At 43.7% G+C, this 18,033-nt stretch overlaps 1 protein-coding gene across 1 annotated transcript; it reads left to right on the forward strand.

Annotated features, from left to right (window-relative positions):
- Positions 1-1,510: 1,510 nt before the first annotated feature.
- Positions 1,511-13,522, forward strand: LOC306832221 (tubulin-specific chaperone cofactor E-like protein). The gene is made up of 8 exons (XM_079356726.1): positions 1,511-1,596; positions 4,657-4,799; positions 4,961-5,100; positions 5,478-5,659; positions 5,959-6,215; positions 6,295-6,421; positions 6,587-6,703; positions 9,780-13,522. Exons 2-8 carry the CDS (start codon positions 4,667-4,669, stop codon positions 10,123-10,125), a joined length of 1,302 nt encoding a protein of 433 aa, XP_079212852.1. The 5' UTR covers positions 1,511-1,596; positions 4,657-4,666; the 3' UTR covers positions 10,126-13,522.
- Positions 13,523-18,033: the final 4,511 nt, after the last annotated feature.

Below are 18,033 nucleotides of genomic sequence, written 5' to 3' on the forward strand. Positions count from 1 at the left end.
TTTGGAAGCTTAGTCTTTGGAATAATTGATGAAGCTGAAAAGACATAAAGAGGTAGGACTAGATAAGTTTCTTTCTCTTTCATTTTTCAACCTTTTCAAACGTGGACTAAATAAAGAGACATTCCAGAAAGACGAGGCTTTGGGATTGTGTCTGCTGGCTCTCAGTCAGACTGCCGGGGCTTACCCCGCCTGTTGTCATAACATTATCAGTAACACCTGTGCTTTACTTTCAGTCTAAGTGTCAGCTTTAAAAAGGTCTGTGGCACAAAATCAATCTGTGCTTTACACTCGGCGACCTGCAAATGAGACACCAATACTGCATGTAATGGAATCCTTCTGAGCAGGCGGCTATAAATCCTAACTACACGAGACGTACTGTGTTATTAGTCCATCTGGTGTCGACACAGAAGTTGACTCAAACGACATTTTTAGCTCAAGTGATGGTTCTTTATTGGATTACTTTGTTTTAAAGTTGTTTGGGGGGGGGGGGGGGGGGGAGTCTCCTATGAAGAAAATGGTGAAGTTGTTCCTCCGGGTCAAATGTTTCCAGATTTATCATCTCAAAACAGGTGATGTATGTATGAAGGCGGGCAACTGGCCGCAGGACTTTTGCATAGGAAACTTAGACTTGTTTTGCCTGCGTACGTCACATCTCATTGGTGCATCGGTGGTCATTATTGTCAGGTTATTTCAGACAAAAGCCACAATACTGACCAAACTGTATTAGATATTTAAATCTAGCTCTACCTCAGACAGTTGTTGACACGAGTTCTACATTTTGCACTGGTAGTCCTGTTTTATTATTTATATTTCAAACATTCATTTGTAAATGAGGGTTTTCAAACTCTTAACTGGTTCCTTGATTGTAGTTCTTTTAGGAAAATTCTCCTTTGTGCATCACCCTGCAGTAGTAAAAACAGAGACTCGACTTTGATACACGCAACATGACTGCCATCTGGTGGATGTTTATGATACACCAGCACTATATCCTTACAGCTCTTTAGAAGCTATTTCTGAAGATTGAATCATTCTGGATTAACACATAAATGAAGCAAACTACGAGGTAAAGAAATAAATTAAAAATTAAACTTTGACAAGCGATATCTGTGTATTTGGTCAGATTTGGTCCGAAACTGTGTCAACCTATAGCCTATAATTTAATATTTAGTTTTCCCAAAGATCAACCAATGAATAACTACCATATATGAAACGATTGGCCACAAACTAAATGCATGTTTAATATTGTGTGACAGACTTTGTGTTGAAAGGTAGAAAGGATCAAACCATGTTTCAAACGAATACAGTTTTGTGTAAAGGTGCTAAATCAAAATTCAGGGGGGAAAATGGAAATATCAAATATACAGTTATTCATTAAACAAAATAAGAATACTCAGCATTATAGTCTTTAGGTACGTCGCTTGTTAAATAGGCCTGTTACAGTTTTACATGAGAAATGTACAGTAAAAAAAAAAAAAAAGACGGAAAATAACAAGACTTTTAAACTACGTCATTTCCGGTACAGTGGGCGGGGCTTAGATTGACAACTAACCGAAGAATAACAAAAACAAACACAACACAGAGGGGGTTCCGGGGACGGTGAGTGTAATGGTCTTAAAATAAACCCTGTCAGTGCATCAAAATACAAAAAGATTTATGAAGAAGTGTTAAAAAATAATAACTCGAGCTGAAGGTTAATGTCGCTTCGCTGCTGCACGGTTGTTGTAGTTCAAACATGCTGCACACATTTCGAGTTTGACAGCATTGTTGTAAATTAGATGTGGGTGTTTAAAAAAAGTGAATATAATTTGACCTTTTGGCCACTATTCAAATGTTGGTTTTCAGTGTGATGTTTTGCCTTTTTGTTCCTGTGCACGAAAGACGTTGAGCAACAAGGCCTCGCTTCAGTGTCTGTGCTTTTCTCTCGCTCGTCTCGCCGAACCTCGTTTAAAGATCCTCCAATTTAAAGTCTTCTCGCTTGTTATAAAGTTTAAATAACAGATACAGTCACACATTTGACCTTATATGAATTCTTATGAGTCGCTTCTTAATTCGGCTAACATTATACCATGTAATACTTTTTTTTAAACTGTGTAATGTAAATGGTTTTTCACAGTTGTGCTGCCACATCACACCATAGGGGGCAGTAGAGAGTATTTTTACAACTTTGAATGAATCAGGAAAAAAGGTGCTTTGTCTGTTCCATATACCGAATTAAAGTATTTATAGTATTTATTACATTTAAATAGCCATCATGTTTGCAAGAGATAATAAGAAGTGATAAAAAATGTGCCCATATATAGGTGCCATGACATGGGCAGGTATGAATGGTGTCCTCTCCTAAATGACTGGAGGTATATCATATCACCTGAGGGTAGCATATGTCCATCAGAGCTTTTCTAAAGGTTGTAGGTTGGGTTTTTGGAGGTGCATTGTGGGAAAACTCAACCCCAGCTGTCACTCTGCCGTCCCCTTCGTCAGCCTCGAGTTTCACCTCTTTTTAATGTTGTTTTTCTACTTTTCAGAAAATGTTTTTATTTTTCATGCATGCAATTGAGTTTTCTCTGGTTTACAATCTCCAGTTCAGTTTAGTTTCCCACCGAAGTTATGTCTCCGCGGTTGCAGAGGAGGCATGTGATCTGATGTGTCCTTGAAAACAGTCCGTCCTTTGGTCTCTGCCACATCAGAGCGATAAATCTCTGGATCTGTGAAACAAAAAACTATCTCTGACAGAAACGCATCAGACGCACACTCACTCTGCAAACCTATCACCCGAGGTGGGCTGAGTTTAAGATGATCAGACCCCGTCTGTGTGAAACTGATAGGCCTGATCAGTGGAGAAGAGGGAGTTGAGTCCAGGGCACCTGCGCGCTGTGTGGGGTCACACAAGGTCGAGGTTATAAGTTATCATATAAAAGATATAAGAAATATAAAGAAGGAAATCACACCTTCATACCTTCACTTGTTTTAAAGTGCCACAAATTGATGAAATATGCATTACAAATAACACTAGAAAGCAATAAAGAGACTGAACTCAAGATGTACTCTACAACTTGAACCGAAACGTGCATTAATTCTGCTTATTATAAATGAAATATTACAACATTTCTAACCCTGCTGCTGCTATTTATTCTGCAGGACAGCATTTTGGTTTAGAAATTGTTTCCAGGCTGCTGTCAGCTGTTAGTTGCTTTATTTGGCTGGATGCTTCTGTGTGTTTAAATATTTTTAGTTGGAGTGAAAATAGTCCGGTGTAATTATTTTTGTTGTCCCAACATTGTCTCTTGATCCCCTCAGTGATTATTGAGAATAACCAAAAGTGTGACGAATGAGTGAATACAGTCACGAGCATTTATACTTGGACTTTACTCGTTGTCGTGTGTGGGCAACCTGAAGCTGTCTTTATGATGTCCAGTAATCAGAGTTATGATGATGAGTTTGTTTCACATTCATAGCCGACTAAAAGACCGAAACATCTTTTAAAAAAAGAAAGATCTTAAAGACGTTGAAGAGGAAACGATCACGCTAGGAAAAGCTACATTCTGATGTCCTTAATCCTTAAACCACTTTTCTGTCGCTATCACAAAACACAATCGTCTCTTCTTCTTTTGTCTGAAGTCAAAGTAGTTGGCAGTGATTTGAAATTCAGTCACATAATCAGGGAAGTTTAAAGGACCGTGTTTGAAGACGGACGCTTCGTGACTTTGAGGCAGAACAGCTGGTTTGGCTCTAAGACGACGTGTCACGGTGTCAGCTGCGCACCTGCTCCCGTCACTGCCGCTCACGTTTCCACGTTGGCTTATTTTAAGGTGATATTCTGACGTGATGTGACGGGATATTTTTAGAGATGGGATATTTTTAGAGATGGGATATTTTTAGAGCTCTTTATCCAACACCTACACGGACGAAAAAAAGCAAACTCAAAAAGCAGATGTGTGAAATTAGCAGCGCCAAGCGTAACATTTTGTATGTTTATTCAAGCTAAAAACACAAATAAGAACTTTATTTATTTATTTACAACAGTACATTACTGATGATACTGCTATTTTCATGGAGTTTGTTGAAATGCTTTAGATATTGAAGAGAGATAAAGGCGTGTTGACGTTCCTAAGGCCTCAGTGACGCAGCATGACACTCTACAGAGTTATTTATTCTAGTTGAACTGATACACTCTCCAGATGTGTACGTCCAGATGTTTACCACAGAAGATGAATCTGTGTTTAATTTAAGCACGTTGACCACTTAATCAGCTTTGACTTTCAAAACTTTGGCCAAAAGCTTTCCTGTCCCTTTTTGTTGCTTAGATTCTTAAAGGAGCAGTACTTAACTCTGACCCCCCCTAGTGTTGAAAATGGATACTGCAGTCCCCATTCTAAACATTACATAGAGCTGTCCCATGTCAGCCCTGTGATTGGCTGGCGACCAGTCCAGTTTGTACCTTGCCTCTCACACAATGACGGCATGGATCGACTCTATCGACCCTGAACGTTGAAAAGCCGTGTAGATGATAATGGCTGGATGTTCTGTTAACGCACTGAGCCTTAAAGTAAATTCACATCTTCAAAGGTACTCCATGAAAGAAGTTAATCGTTTAATCAGGGATATGAAAGGCAAGTTAGTCACTCTTTCTTTGTTTCTTTTTTTTTTTCTTTCACCCAGGGCATAAACCATGGAGTCTTCCTCTGATGAAGAGGAGGCGCGCACCTTCATCCGAGTGCTCAGTGAGAAATACAACCCTGAGAATTTCCCCTATGGCCATGGAGTGGTGGTTATGCCCAGCCCACCTGGATCCCCCGTCAAAGGTGAGCGATGAAGGGGGGGGGGGACTATTTAAGGTTTAAGATTACTTATATGATGGGCCTCCTAAGTGGGCCCTTGCACCTCCTGTTGTTAGAAGCTCAACCCCGCATCCTTAACCTGACACTGTAAAGGTTTGACTTGTTGTTCTCGTCGTTGTTTGCAGATCGCCTGTTCCTGCCCAGCATCCTCGTTCTGAATTACTGTGGGATCAGTAAAGCCGGGGAGCGCTCAGACATCGCAGCCTTCTGTGGCCACGTGGTGGAGCTGGACCTGTCCCACAATCAACTCAACGACTGGACCGAGGTGGGTGTTGCCACAGGTGTCGAGACAAAATGATCTCGTGTATTTGGACCTGTCGTAATCATGTTTCACTTGGTTTCTGTAAAAACCAGAGCTGGACTCGCGTAGTCTGGATTTTTACAATAAGCCTATACATAATCACCACTGGATGCAGGGTATAGAAAGCAAGCATCATACTCCATTGTTAGCAGCAAAGTGCTGAAACACTGGTTGCCCATGACAACGGGAAAGAAAGGGAATTTAGTTGATCTCGTTATTTTCTGTCTTTCTTCGCTCTCATCCTGATGATCTAATTTTCTGGGTGCAATGATCCCATCGGTTAAACACCATCAGTGGTTCAAGGTGTCTTCTTCTTCTTCTTCTTTCTCGTGGGTTGCCAGATCTGCACCATTGTGTCCAGCATCCCCCAACTGGACTTCCTGAACCTGAGCATGAACCCTCTGAGCAGCACGCAGCTGGAGCCCAGCATGGCCGACGTTTTCTCCAGAGTCCGGCAGCTCGTCCTCAACAACACGCGCGTCAGCTGGGACACCGTGCACACGCTCACGCAGCACACGCCAGAGTGAGTGACGGGAGCGTGTAGGGTGATGAGTCACCGCGCAAAATAATCATGTCAAATGTGGAAAATGTGCATCTGCTGAAAGAAACGTCAGAAACTGGTTAAGACCAAAACAGGTTATTGAAATTAACGTTTACGAGTATAAATCTGTTTTTAAAAAGAGAGTTCTCACAGTGAATCTCTTATGTCCAATTAGGATTGGAACCATAAACCCAACATGGCCTTTAAATGAACACTCAAAGAAGGATGAAACAGAGCTTTGTGTCGGGACTAAACTAAACCTTGACATGTTCACGACCCAGATTAGAAGAGCTGTTCCTGTGCCTGAACGACTACAACACGGTGTCCGAATCGCAGACGTGCTGTCCGTCCCTGCGCCTGCTGCAGATCACGGACAACCAGCTGCAGGACTGGGCAGACGTGAGGAAGTTTGGGAGGATGTACCCGAGTCTGCGCACGCTCGTGCTGGCCAACAACAGCGTGGACTCTGTGAGCGACTCCCAGGAAACACTGCAGCGCCTGTTCCCCAACCTGCTCAGCATCAACCTCAATAACTCAGGTCAGACCTGGGATCAGGACCTCTGTGTGCTTTGACTTCCGGCCTGTGTCAAATATTTAGTGCATGGTGTGTTTTTCAGGGCTCACGAAGTGGGAGGACATTGCAAGACTCAATTTATTCCCCAAGCTGGAGGAAGTCAAAGCAATGGGGATTCCTTTGTTGCAGCCTTACACCACCCACGAGAGACGCTGCCTCCTGTTAGCACAGTGAGTCTCAGCACATCACGATCAAATCCCTTTTAGCCCTTCATGGCAGGATGACGTGTCTCTGCATGTTTGGTGTAAAGCACTGCTGGACGGTTTCGGAGCTCTGCAGGAACAATCATGACCTCGACCGTATTCTGTGCACTAACGATGGCCTCGTGTCTGCAGGCTGCCGTCTGTCGCTGTGTTGAATGGAGGCAAGGTGTCTGACGGAGAGAGAGAGGACGCAGAGAGGTTTTTCGTCAGGTTCTACCAGGACTGCCCGGAACACGAGCGTCCCGAGAGGTACTCATATTCATCCCTTTTCTTTTCATAGAAGGGTCTTTTTAGAAAGATTTGAAGCACAGCTCACCGGGGCTTTTACGATGGGACCCACTTCAGAGTTTAAATCCGTGTTAAACATTACTTTCCATGATGCTCATTAATTCTTGAAAGCAAAGTTTGGACCGACGTTGCTTCGGTCGTCATTGTCAGTGAGGTTCAAACGCTTCATCCCACTTTCACTATACTGCACTCTGGCAGAAGATTGAAGTGTGTAAAAAAAAAAAAAAAAAATGAAGTTACAGCTGCAATCTTAAAGTAGCAGGTAACGTTAGATCATATCTCGCACAAACTTTGGACTCTAAAAGGTCAGGGATGTTCAGATTACAGCGCCCATATCTGTGAAAGGGTGCAAACACGTCGACACGAGTTAAACATTCATTCTATAGACACAACTGGAAGTGGAGTAAACTTCTTCAGAGAGCAGAATAATGTCCAATATCTGCATGGAAAAATCCCCCAAAAGACACAAACAACAACGACAAATTGATTGTACGGACTGCAGACATCAAACTGCCACAGATGACGGATTTTCTTTTGCTTCATTTTCAGAGCGCCTGAGTTATTAATTTCTGTCAGGACCTAAAGACGATTTCAACCAAACTCTTAGAAAGTGTTTAAATGGGTCAGGTCGTGTGAGCTTTGACACACGTCTGCTGGTTGTAATCATGTTTATTCCTGCTGAAGTTGTTGTTCTTTTTATTATGCGGCCTTAAGAGGACCGACTCACTTTTGCTGCTGACCTCCAGTGGCCTTTTGAGGAACTGCAGTTTTTAGCATTTTTGGCGTCGACGTTCATTTGTAGCCTAGTATCAACCGTGATGAACATGACGCTACTCTCCTGCTGTAGAACCACTTAATATTAATATTAAAGAAGATTAAAAAAAAAAAACCTCCATCCTTTTCTCTGTGATCACAGTATTCGCTGGTCCTCAGATTCCCCCCATATTGTCTTTGATAAATCTAACTTGACCTGTGGCTCCGTCCGGCTCTTCGAATGAGTCGTAGTCATCGGGACATCCCTCCTGCTGGGCTGATGCCGCTCATATAATTGCACACGCTCTTGACCGGCCGCATTCCACTTAACCTGAGCCGAATGTTGGAGAGGGATTTGTGAAGGAAGGTGTAGTCCCTGACTGGGGGAAACTAACCTTTGGGAGACAATGCCACCAGTCTCTGCCTGCTCAATGAGTCCTTTGTGCCGGGAATTCTCTGATTGGAAAACTGATCCACAAGGTAGCAGGTTGATTTTTTTTACTTTATTTTCTTTCTTACGTGTACTCCTACACTGTCAACCTCAAACCGTACGCTGACAGATTGATTTGTTTTCGTGCGACACTTGAGCCTCAGCGGGTTCTGAGCGGAGATCCAAGAAGTTATCTTCTGATGATGCTGCGCTGCTGTTTTCGTCACGCTGCGTTCTCGTGTCATGAGCTTTGGTTTGCAGCCAGGTGTTCAGTGTAGGTCTGACTTGAGGGATCGCCGTGACCGTGTGTGAGTGTTATGGAGGTGTAGGACACGCTGGGTAAGCAGCTATCCTCTTTCCTCGCGACCCTTCAGAGATGGCGGCGCTGCAGGGAGGGCCGCAGCCTCTCAGGTGAACACATCTCATCCGGCCCAGCTTTGGGTCCCTATAAACTTTATGTCAAAACATAAATCAGACTGAGGTCCTTGATTAATCTCTTTCAAAAAGATAACAGTGAAAGGTGGATACTCTGGGAGATGGATTACGGGTCTTGGAGACAAGGAAACAGGCTCATAAAAGAGAGAAATGTGTCGGCTGGCAGGAAGGATTAGCAGCGAGGAAAGAGTGAAAGAAAGAGCAGAAATCCGAGAGTTACATCCCGTAGGATAAGTACAGAGGGACTCACAGGAGCGGAGCTGAAGCCGGGGATAATGAGAGCCAGACTCGGAGGTAAGAAGGGAAATCGACATTTTAACTTTTATAAAAGGAGGTCGTCTTTCGACAAGAGACGAGAGAGTGAGGTAGCACTAAACGAGAAAAACCCCGGACAGGAAGGTGTCTTGTTTTCAGCGATCTTTTTATTTCGTGGAAGAATGTTGGAGCGGACAACCGGAATGCTTTCCTGTGGCGTTACTGGCCACGTTAAACCACGCTTAACCCGCCTTAAATGAAGCCTTCCAGCTAAATGGCGTCTCTGAGAAAGGTACTTTGTGCCTCTGTGGCCTTAGAGGAGAATTCCCAGGGTGGGCCACAAGTTTTGGCCAGAAACCCCCAGCCAGGGGATTGGCTTTGTGGGGGAGTTTTTTTTTTTGGGGGGGGGGGGGGGGGGGGAGGGAGGGACGGGGAAATTGCTTTGATTGGCCCAGCTGTTACTGTAGCTTTGAAAGCCCAGACCTTTTCTCCTTGGATTTTATTTAATCGTTCCTCCTTATCTCGAACACGCATTCCCCCGAGGTGGCTGAGAGCTTTCTCACGGCAAAGCAAGAGAGAGCGAGAACTCTCTCTCTCTCTCTCTCTCTCTCTCTCTCTCTCTCCCTCTCTCTCTCTCTCTCTCTTTTTTCCCTGCCTCTTCAACACACGCACGGTGCATTTTAATGTAACCGGGTTTTTCCTTCTCTTAAATTGACTTCCTGAGTGAGAATGTTTGAAAGTCCAGGAAAAGCACCGAGACGTTTTTGGCTGAAGTCGGTGCATCGATGAGAGAAGATGCAGTTAAAGCTGTGACTGATTCAAAGAGACATTTTTAATGTTGCATCTGTCTCTTTTTTTTGGGAGAACAGGTAATTCTTTGTCTTCAACAGAAAAGAGATGTCATCACTGCATCACTACAGGTTTGAGCATTTTAGCCTGTTTGTCTGTGGTGGATAAAAACCTGACATGGATCAGCTGGACCAGAAAACTGAAAAGTATCAGTATCGTTCCTTTTCCTTTAAAACTTATGAAAGCTTTACCCTCAAGTAAAATAATAGAAACATGACCTCCCCCGTGTCTCCTAAGCTGAAGCGTTTTCAGTCTTTAGATGCAACAATAAGGAAACAGAAACAGTGATCTGACGTGAGCTCTGCTTTCTTCCAGGTACCACGTCCTTGTGTCCAAGTATGGTCCCCTGGCCCCGCTGGCAGAGGTGGACCTGAGCCCCCGCAGCACCATGGTGGACGTTCGCTACGGAGATAGACTGGAGGCCATCGGCCTCAGCCTGGAGCAGACGGTGGGCGACCTGAAGAAACACCTGAAAACTCTGCTGCAGCTTACCACCAACGGGATCCGGCTCTTCTACATCAACCGGGAGATGTCTCAGGTCTTAGGGCCGGAGGAGCTCAAGTGCGGTACGCGGGCTCTCCATTCCTACAGAATCCAGGACGGGGACGAGATCTTGGTTGTGCTCAAAGTCAAAAGCCGCTGCAGCTCCTCAGACCTTTAAGAATGAAGGCTCTGTGCATTTGGATGAACGGGACGGGAACTTAAAAAAAAAAAAGTTGCATACCAAGTTTGAACTGAAGCGTTTTTAATAATGATGTAAGAATTCACTCAAGTCACAATACGATTCTTTCACGATTTATTTTACAAAATGAGACTAAAAAAAGATTCCTTTAATTTTTCATGAAAACATTGCACCCGTTTGGGCTTCAAACCTGCCTGTCAGTTTGGTTTGGTTTCCATGGTAACGCCTGCTTATCACAACCAACCGCCTCTGCTCTCGAGCTGCTGACGTTCACCATGTAACTTTTTGAATCACCGACCAAGGTGGCGGGTAGATTTAAAAAAAAAAAGAAAGAAAGTGCCGTCCTGCTATCGATGTTAGCCGCAGGCGCGGTGAGAGTGACGGGGGAAAAGACGACTGTTTGACCGGATCGCGTGCTACCGACTCGGTTGTATGGATCACGGGCGGGCCGGGCCGTGTGCGTATCGATGTGAACCGTGACAGCTTTGAATCGACTTCGAGCTGCCTCTTGATTTCATCTTTACATCTCCAGTCTTGAATGTAGACGTGTTTGCTGTCACCCACGTTGAACAAACTTATACGTTAATATATTTGCACGTGGCAGTTCCAGTGTGAGTCACAGATTTCTGAGCTGTCGTTGCTTGAGCCAAAACTGAGCCGTTTACATCTCATGTGTGAAAGAATTTCTGCCAATCACAGAAAAATGCAGCCATAAGAAGCAATTTGAAATTGCAGATTGATTTTAAATCAAAATACACTCGATACTTGGAGGGTTGTCAGATTGTGTTATCATCAATAAATTCCCTGATTGTCTGACGTGCTGGTGTCACTGACCATGCACAGAATGTAAATTATACAATATACCAGTTGATGTGCATAAGCTCAGTAGTTTCACTGTTATTTGGTTTTTTATGACTCGCCTTGGCTGCAGGTGAGAAGATGGACAGATAGACAGACAGATGTACTTTATTGATCCCAAGCTGGGGAGTTGTGGGAAGCAGCTCTTCCACGTTTGATCCCATACTTCCCTCTGTACTTTCTACCAGTCATAGATTTCTGATTTGTAAACAGAAATCTGTAAACCGTGTCCGGCTAGCAGTCCAATTCTTAATGCATGGGAGAAAACAATTTAAGTGAAAATCTTTTGAAACCAACCCCTTTTTTTTTTTTTTTTTTTTTATAAATGCCAACGCGATGGCAAACAATAAGCCGTAATGGAGCAGTCGAGTCTTTCACTGACTTCACTGACTTCCGCCTGCTGAGGCTTTGTGAACTCCATAAAGTCTACATTTGCATTTAACCACCATGTGGTGTTACATTAATGGTTTGCATTAATCAACATGTTGTAACCCTTACAGGCTCAAACACAGACATTTGTTGAAGCAGAAACACACGGCCGTAGAGTATTACATAACACAAGTCTTATCCTGCTGCTGCTGCTGCCTGTTTGCTCTCATGACTCGTTTCAGCAGTGAAAAAACCCCTGAGCTGAAAAACAAAACAAATGCTGTGTGTTGGGAATAACGTGGAGCACATAGCTGCCGCTGAGTCACGACGCCCCGGCAGAAAGACGAGACAAGTCGGAGGCGAGGTGAGGTGGTGTGGGACTGCGAAAGGGAGAGAAGTGTTGATGCTCGAGTTACTCCCCCTCTCTGTGCGGCGGCAGCCGAGAAACGCTGAGGCCCAGTCTGTATGGTAACCGCACACCGGGCGCTGTGTCACGGACACTTCCGCTGCGTTTAGGTTAGAAGGCAACAGACTCCGGCCCCTCACCCTCAACTCTCCTTTACATCCGCCTTATAAACCCGACACTTCTGCTGTCTGCAGTTTCACAAGACCAACAATGGTGAACTACGGCTCACACTGGCTCTGACGAGATTTTAAGAGCTCTACCTGGCATCAGACGGCCTCTCCCGATGCAGGCTCCTCACAGCCTGAACTTTGAGGAGCATCGGGAGGGTTCGGTGTTTGACTTCCCCCTCGGGTTCCTGTAACACTTGAACACATGCTGGACTCACATACCCAGCTACCCCACTGCCAAACACATAACCAACACAATTTGCCATCTCTAAACCTATCAGCTGTTGTCTGATGAATGATGCCTCTGCAAGTAACAGCCTTTTTTTTTTTTTGTTATTCTTGTAGGTGATACAGTAAAGGATAGGGATTTGGTTTTGGGGAAGCTCAGACAGAAATTTTGATAACTGGCAAAGTCGATTTAAACGAGCCTGCTGGCTAGCACGTTAGCGCTCAGGATCTACTGCAGGGGCTGCATTCATAGAAAGCTGTGGAAACAAACGTGCAGAGAAACCTCTCTTGTAGAGCATCAGCAGCCGATTGGGTCGCTCAGCTTTGGCTCTTTGTGCAAAAATAATTAATCCCACGATGCCAACAGAATTTCTTAGTTGGTGCGTATTTGTCACAGAGCATTTAGAAACCCTCGACATCCTCAGAAGCTCTGGTTTGGGTGGCCAAGGACTTGTAGATAGTGACTTGTTCATCGCCTTCGGAAATAAAAGTTTGTACAGAAAAACTTTGTTCAGGTGGGACACATGCGTTTCACTCAGTGCATGCTGGGGTGTGTTTTCGGCCTGCATGAGCCTGACAAGTTTAAATGTGTTTTGAATGCATGCAGTGTAACTTCGGAGCAGTCCATTTCATGAAGAAAAGAGAAAGGAAAAAAAAAAAGGGAAGGTCGAGTTTAATGGAGAACCATGAATGCAAAGGAGTTGATCTTTTTAAGGTTTTTGTCCCAGAGTTCATGCGCGTGAAAAAGGGGAAATTGTTGCCGTGATCATGTGGCAACCTGCATCGTTCCTCCGACACAAACTGTGCATTAACTGGAGATCCCTCTGTAGGGAGGGCTACTGATCAGACTCGACCTTTATGCTATAAAATAATTGAGTTGCGGACTTGGGGAGTGGAGCGTTTTGTTTCTATGGTGCGTGGTGGTAGGTTGGTGATTTGTAATGTTTTGTTCTTTCTTGACATGTTTGATGTAAAATGTGTAACGGATGTGTCATTTCAGGGAAACAATGTGTGTGGGCATTTGTAATTTTGACATTTAAAAAAATATTATCTTTGCTTCTATCACCCTCACCTTTATCCTTCATTAATACCAAATAAAAAAAAAAATCTATTTACAGATTTTAAATATCTAAAAGAGTTTATCTGTCCTACAGTTGGCCTTGTGCTGTTTCTGTAGCGTTTATGTGTTTGGATCACATTTGCTTTCTGTAGATTCTTAAATGTATCTTGATATATTTTTATTGTACATCTTTTTTTTCTTTCTACAGATCTGCCATTTTTCTTGTCAAGTATAATGATGCTTACACGATAAATAAATAAATAAATAAATTCTATGTAATGAAGCTCATTCCTGTGTAACATTGCCTTCAATACAGTGAGAGCTAGTACGACAACTGTCACCTCTGCTGCCTCCCGCTGGCTCTTCCTCCTCCTCCTCCTGCTAGTGTTCATAATCACTTCATAAAAGCAGGATTACTGTTGCACCGAGATGCTCGCCTGGACGTGCTGGTCCAGTGATAAGCTTGAGGCAGTCGATGCTCGTGTGCTACAGGCATTGAAAAGCTCCGACCAAGAGCATCACAGATTGACTAAAACATCTCCTACCTCACTTTCCCAACACTGGGTGTTTCATCCAAGCTGACAAGTAGGTAAGCATGTCCTCATCCAACAGGAAATGGCAGGGAGTGTGGAGTGTGTGATAAAGTAGGATTCCTCACCCTGACTCTTTTAAATTCACAAGACCACAGGAGAGTTTAAAGATCATTGTGAAATCAGGAGATAAGAAAAAAACACGTTATTTTGCCCCTCTGAGGTTAAAGCTGGTGTATATTTGATCAGGTGTCTGTACATTGGATTTAATTTCCATGCCCCATGGTTTCCCATACCTGACTTCCTGGCGAACTGCAGGACGTCCAGTGGAAATTAAAGCATTGACAAGAGTCTCAATCAAGAGCATGATTAGCTGTAATTATGCAATGTCTAAACGTTGAATGGCTTCAGTGAAAGAAAATCTAGAGCCATGAAGACAATGGGAAGAAAACTAGGACTTTACCCATCAGGCACTCCGTCTGAGGTGAGCCACCTTTTCAACTGTTAGAAAGACTCGACGGCGATTGATGGAACCTTGGAAGAGCATGCACAAAGAGTAAGAGGCAGCAGAACCTCATTCACCATGAACAGCATCATCATCATGGACACTTGCTTGCTGTGACGAGCCCAGACAATATCTGGTCCTTCATACAGCTCACTCGGACTTCTTACAAGGGGGCTGGAACATTAGACCCTTTTAAGTTCCAGTTTACAATTCTGACATTTCAAGTGTCACTTGTAGATCCCTAAGTAATGTCGGGACATTTACAGGGGTCCAGTGCATGTGTTAAAGTGGGCATGGTATACATTCTTCGGTCACTAAATGTTTCGTACTGGCTCATTAAGACTATACTCTGGCCTTTAACAACATCCGGCAGCATCAAGGCTTTCGTTGTTTAAAGGAATTGGCTCGCTCACCTGTTATCGACGGTAAAGCAGTTACAGGCAGAACGTACACGTGCTCATTGTGTACCTGCTCCGTTTCACGGTCTGAATACTTGGCTGTGTAGAAGAAGGGATTCAGCAGATCTTCTCTCTTTTTTTTTCTTTCTGGCAGGCGTGTTTTAGTCGACCTGCAAAGAGTCCATTCCATACGTGTCAGGCGGTGTTGTGTTTCTGGGGCATTTCCCTCCATTTCCCCCTCCTCCTCTTCCAACTGCATTGCTCTAATCCTGTGTGGGATATCTATGCCACCAACCACTCGCCAGTCAATGCACCCTCACCAGCAGGACCACCCTCTCAGGGGTTTGCTAGCTGGTCAGGCATTAGATTCTTCTTACATTAGATTGTATCATTGGTGCACCGGACCAGTGACATTTATACTCTTAATTTAAACAGTTACAGTATATAACATCTGTGACACGTATGGTACAGAACAATGGGAAATCCCTTTGAAGTGTTTTTGTCCTTAATGAGCTCATCTTACTTGTATCTCAGTTTTTATTACTTACAGTAAAAGCCATAAAGCCATAAAGCCCATTTACTTATTTTCACAACTCAAAGTGCTTTTGGACTATATGTCGCCTTCACAGACTGATGGTGGAGGCTGCTGTACAAAGTCCCCGCTACCTAATCCCATGTGTACACATTCATGAGTCTTGTCATTCTGTGCCTTGCTCAAAGACACTTCAACATGTGGACTGAAGGAGCAAGATATTAAACCACAAACCTTCAGGTTGAGGGACGATTGACTCCTTTACTGAATCACAGCCGCCCCATTGGTTAATATGGATGGATGGATGGATAGATAGATAGATAGATAGATAGATAGATAGATAGATAGATAGATAGATAGATAGATAGATAGATAACCCTCAATTTTTGACTGAGCTCCATTATCAATTCAGTGATTTTATTTCCCGAATGATTTGGTGTTTGACCAAATGCACACAGTGATGGTTTCCCTGTTGCTTACTGCATGCACATAAAAATCAATTGGTGTTCAATTCTTTGGTTCAACTTGTAGATTCACATTAAATGGTTGAAGTTACCCAATGGAGCTTCCTTTAGCAGCAAATGATCCCACATTAGTGTCTCATCAAGTTTCTGGTCATGCAGACCAAGTCTTCCTCAAAATGAATATATATAGACTCTTTTTTTTCTCTTCACAATGTGAGATTTTAAACATGGCCTTAAACAAACTGTCGCAGGTCTCTCAGAGGCAAGGTCAGACTTTGGTTGGTAGATGATTGCATTGTATCCATTGCACCTAGCGCCTTGTTGTGTAAACAAGACCTGTCTGAGCTGTTGGTATTCTGATCTGCCCTTGATCTGCCCCATTGCTTTATGAAGTGGGATTGGGGGCAGGAGGGCTGAACAGGGTCTATTGTGTGTCGAGGTGAAAGAGTCATTTGGGTAAGAAGGTTTAGGTTACTGGAAGGAGGGTTCACTGTTGTGAATGAAAAGGAAGGATATGAGGGCAGGGCAGAGCCAACCGCTGGGCATAAGGTTGAATTAGAGTGGCCTACTCCACAGATTAGGTGACGGCCCAACAGAGCTCAGTGGGTATCTGGTCCAGGACCTTCTTTGTGAAAGTCAGGCTTGATGGATTCCCCAGAACTTGTGATGGTGGATACTTTGACCCTGTTCCCACACAATAGCCTCCTTCTGCATTGAAAACTGTCACGCAAATTCTGTCTCTTGCCGATAATTAGAACGATCAAGTGTTTCATTTATGGATGGTGATGGACAGAAAGGTTCATGGTTGCTGGCTTCGAAAACTTTTGAAAACAACTGGGCTGCCCTTTGGCACTTCCAGCCACATTGATCCTGTCATCCACTCAACTTTCTAACTATGAAGGAATGTGCTTTTTTCAAGCAGAATTGCCACCCTTTCTTGACCTATAAATAAATGCCATGACTGCCTGTGCTGCTGCTGCTGCTTCAGAGATCAAGGACCTATGACCAACTCTTTATGGAGGTTCTTCTATTAGTACTGCTGATTAATTGACGTGTGTTGATCAATGTTGAATGAAGTTTCTTGATGATGAACAGACAGATGTCTCAATGTTTCAGCGTCCCATGTGACATTGAGTTCTCTTCTTGCTAGCTGTTTGCATGTCATGTATACATAACAGCTCCAAAGAGAAGTTCAAACGGTGCCCTCTTTTATCCATCAGCTGAACTGACCAATAGCTGGGTTTACTGGGAATTTGCAGAGATGACTCCTGATTTCACCGCTCTATGGGGTATTGAAGACACTTTGACATTGCAAGAGGCAATCTGACGGATGCATACTAGGTTTAGTCTGCCTGTACTCTTCCCGAATCCAATCCTATATATGACTGTAACTAAAACTTAGATGAGAACTCTGGAACTCATCGCCAACTTTCTGGGTTTCATTTGTGTCCCTTTGTCAACCAAGCTTTCCATTACTGTGGGTTATCATTGTTTACATCCAACGAGCAACTTGGAGCACGATTGGAGTTGTAGTTGAGAAACACCACATAGTGGGATTACTTGCAGATATTTATAGAGGTATATTATGCTAAATCCATGTAAAGTTTCTATCAGTAAGTTCAGAAATTGTGTTACGGCAGGTTGCATTTCTCTCTTTTTAATCTCTACATCCACGGTTCTCCTGCATTCAACGAAAGACAAATGAAACTCCTGTGAACGATGTTCCTCGTACTACAAACCTCAACCAGTTACAATGCACATTATCAATTCACTGGTGACATGCAGATAACCATTGGTGCACTCTGTAAGTTGAACACCTCGGTGAATAGGAAAGCAAGAGTGTTGGTGCAAGAATGAAGGTGTATCAGCCCATCAGCATTTCCATCCGATACATTTCCCAAACATAAACCTCAGATAAAGAAGCATCCCTGGCCCAGTAGGTCATCTTGTAACTATTGATTCCCTTTGTCAGTCTTTGTGACAATCTCTTTCACAGGTTAGTTAAGAGTATGCGTCCATTTACACAACAAGACGTGGGAGGTATAAAAGACGCCTCCACAGAGAGCCTTGGTGCTGCTTAATGGGAGCACGGGGCCTGCCCTCAGTCCTGGTGCCTTTCACACATCTTGCTCCCTGCCTCTCCAGTTACTTCCACTGTCCTGCTGCAACAAAGACCCAACTGACTGCCCTCTCCTTCCCAGACCCTATCAGTGTGGATCCACCTGAGATTTCTCCCCCCTATCTCTTCAGCATCTATGGAAATGAAGTGTCTTGTATAACCTTGTAAATGAGGCTGTTCCTAATTAAAAAAGAAGGTACACAGAGTATCCAAAGTGACTGATGTTAATTCTGTAACTCTACCTAGGACAG

The sequence above is a fragment of the Symphodus melops genome, assembly GCF_947650265.1.
Source record: "Symphodus melops genome assembly, chromosome: 11".
Classification (NCBI taxonomy): Eukaryota; Metazoa; Chordata; class Actinopteri; order Labriformes; family Labridae; genus Symphodus; species Symphodus melops.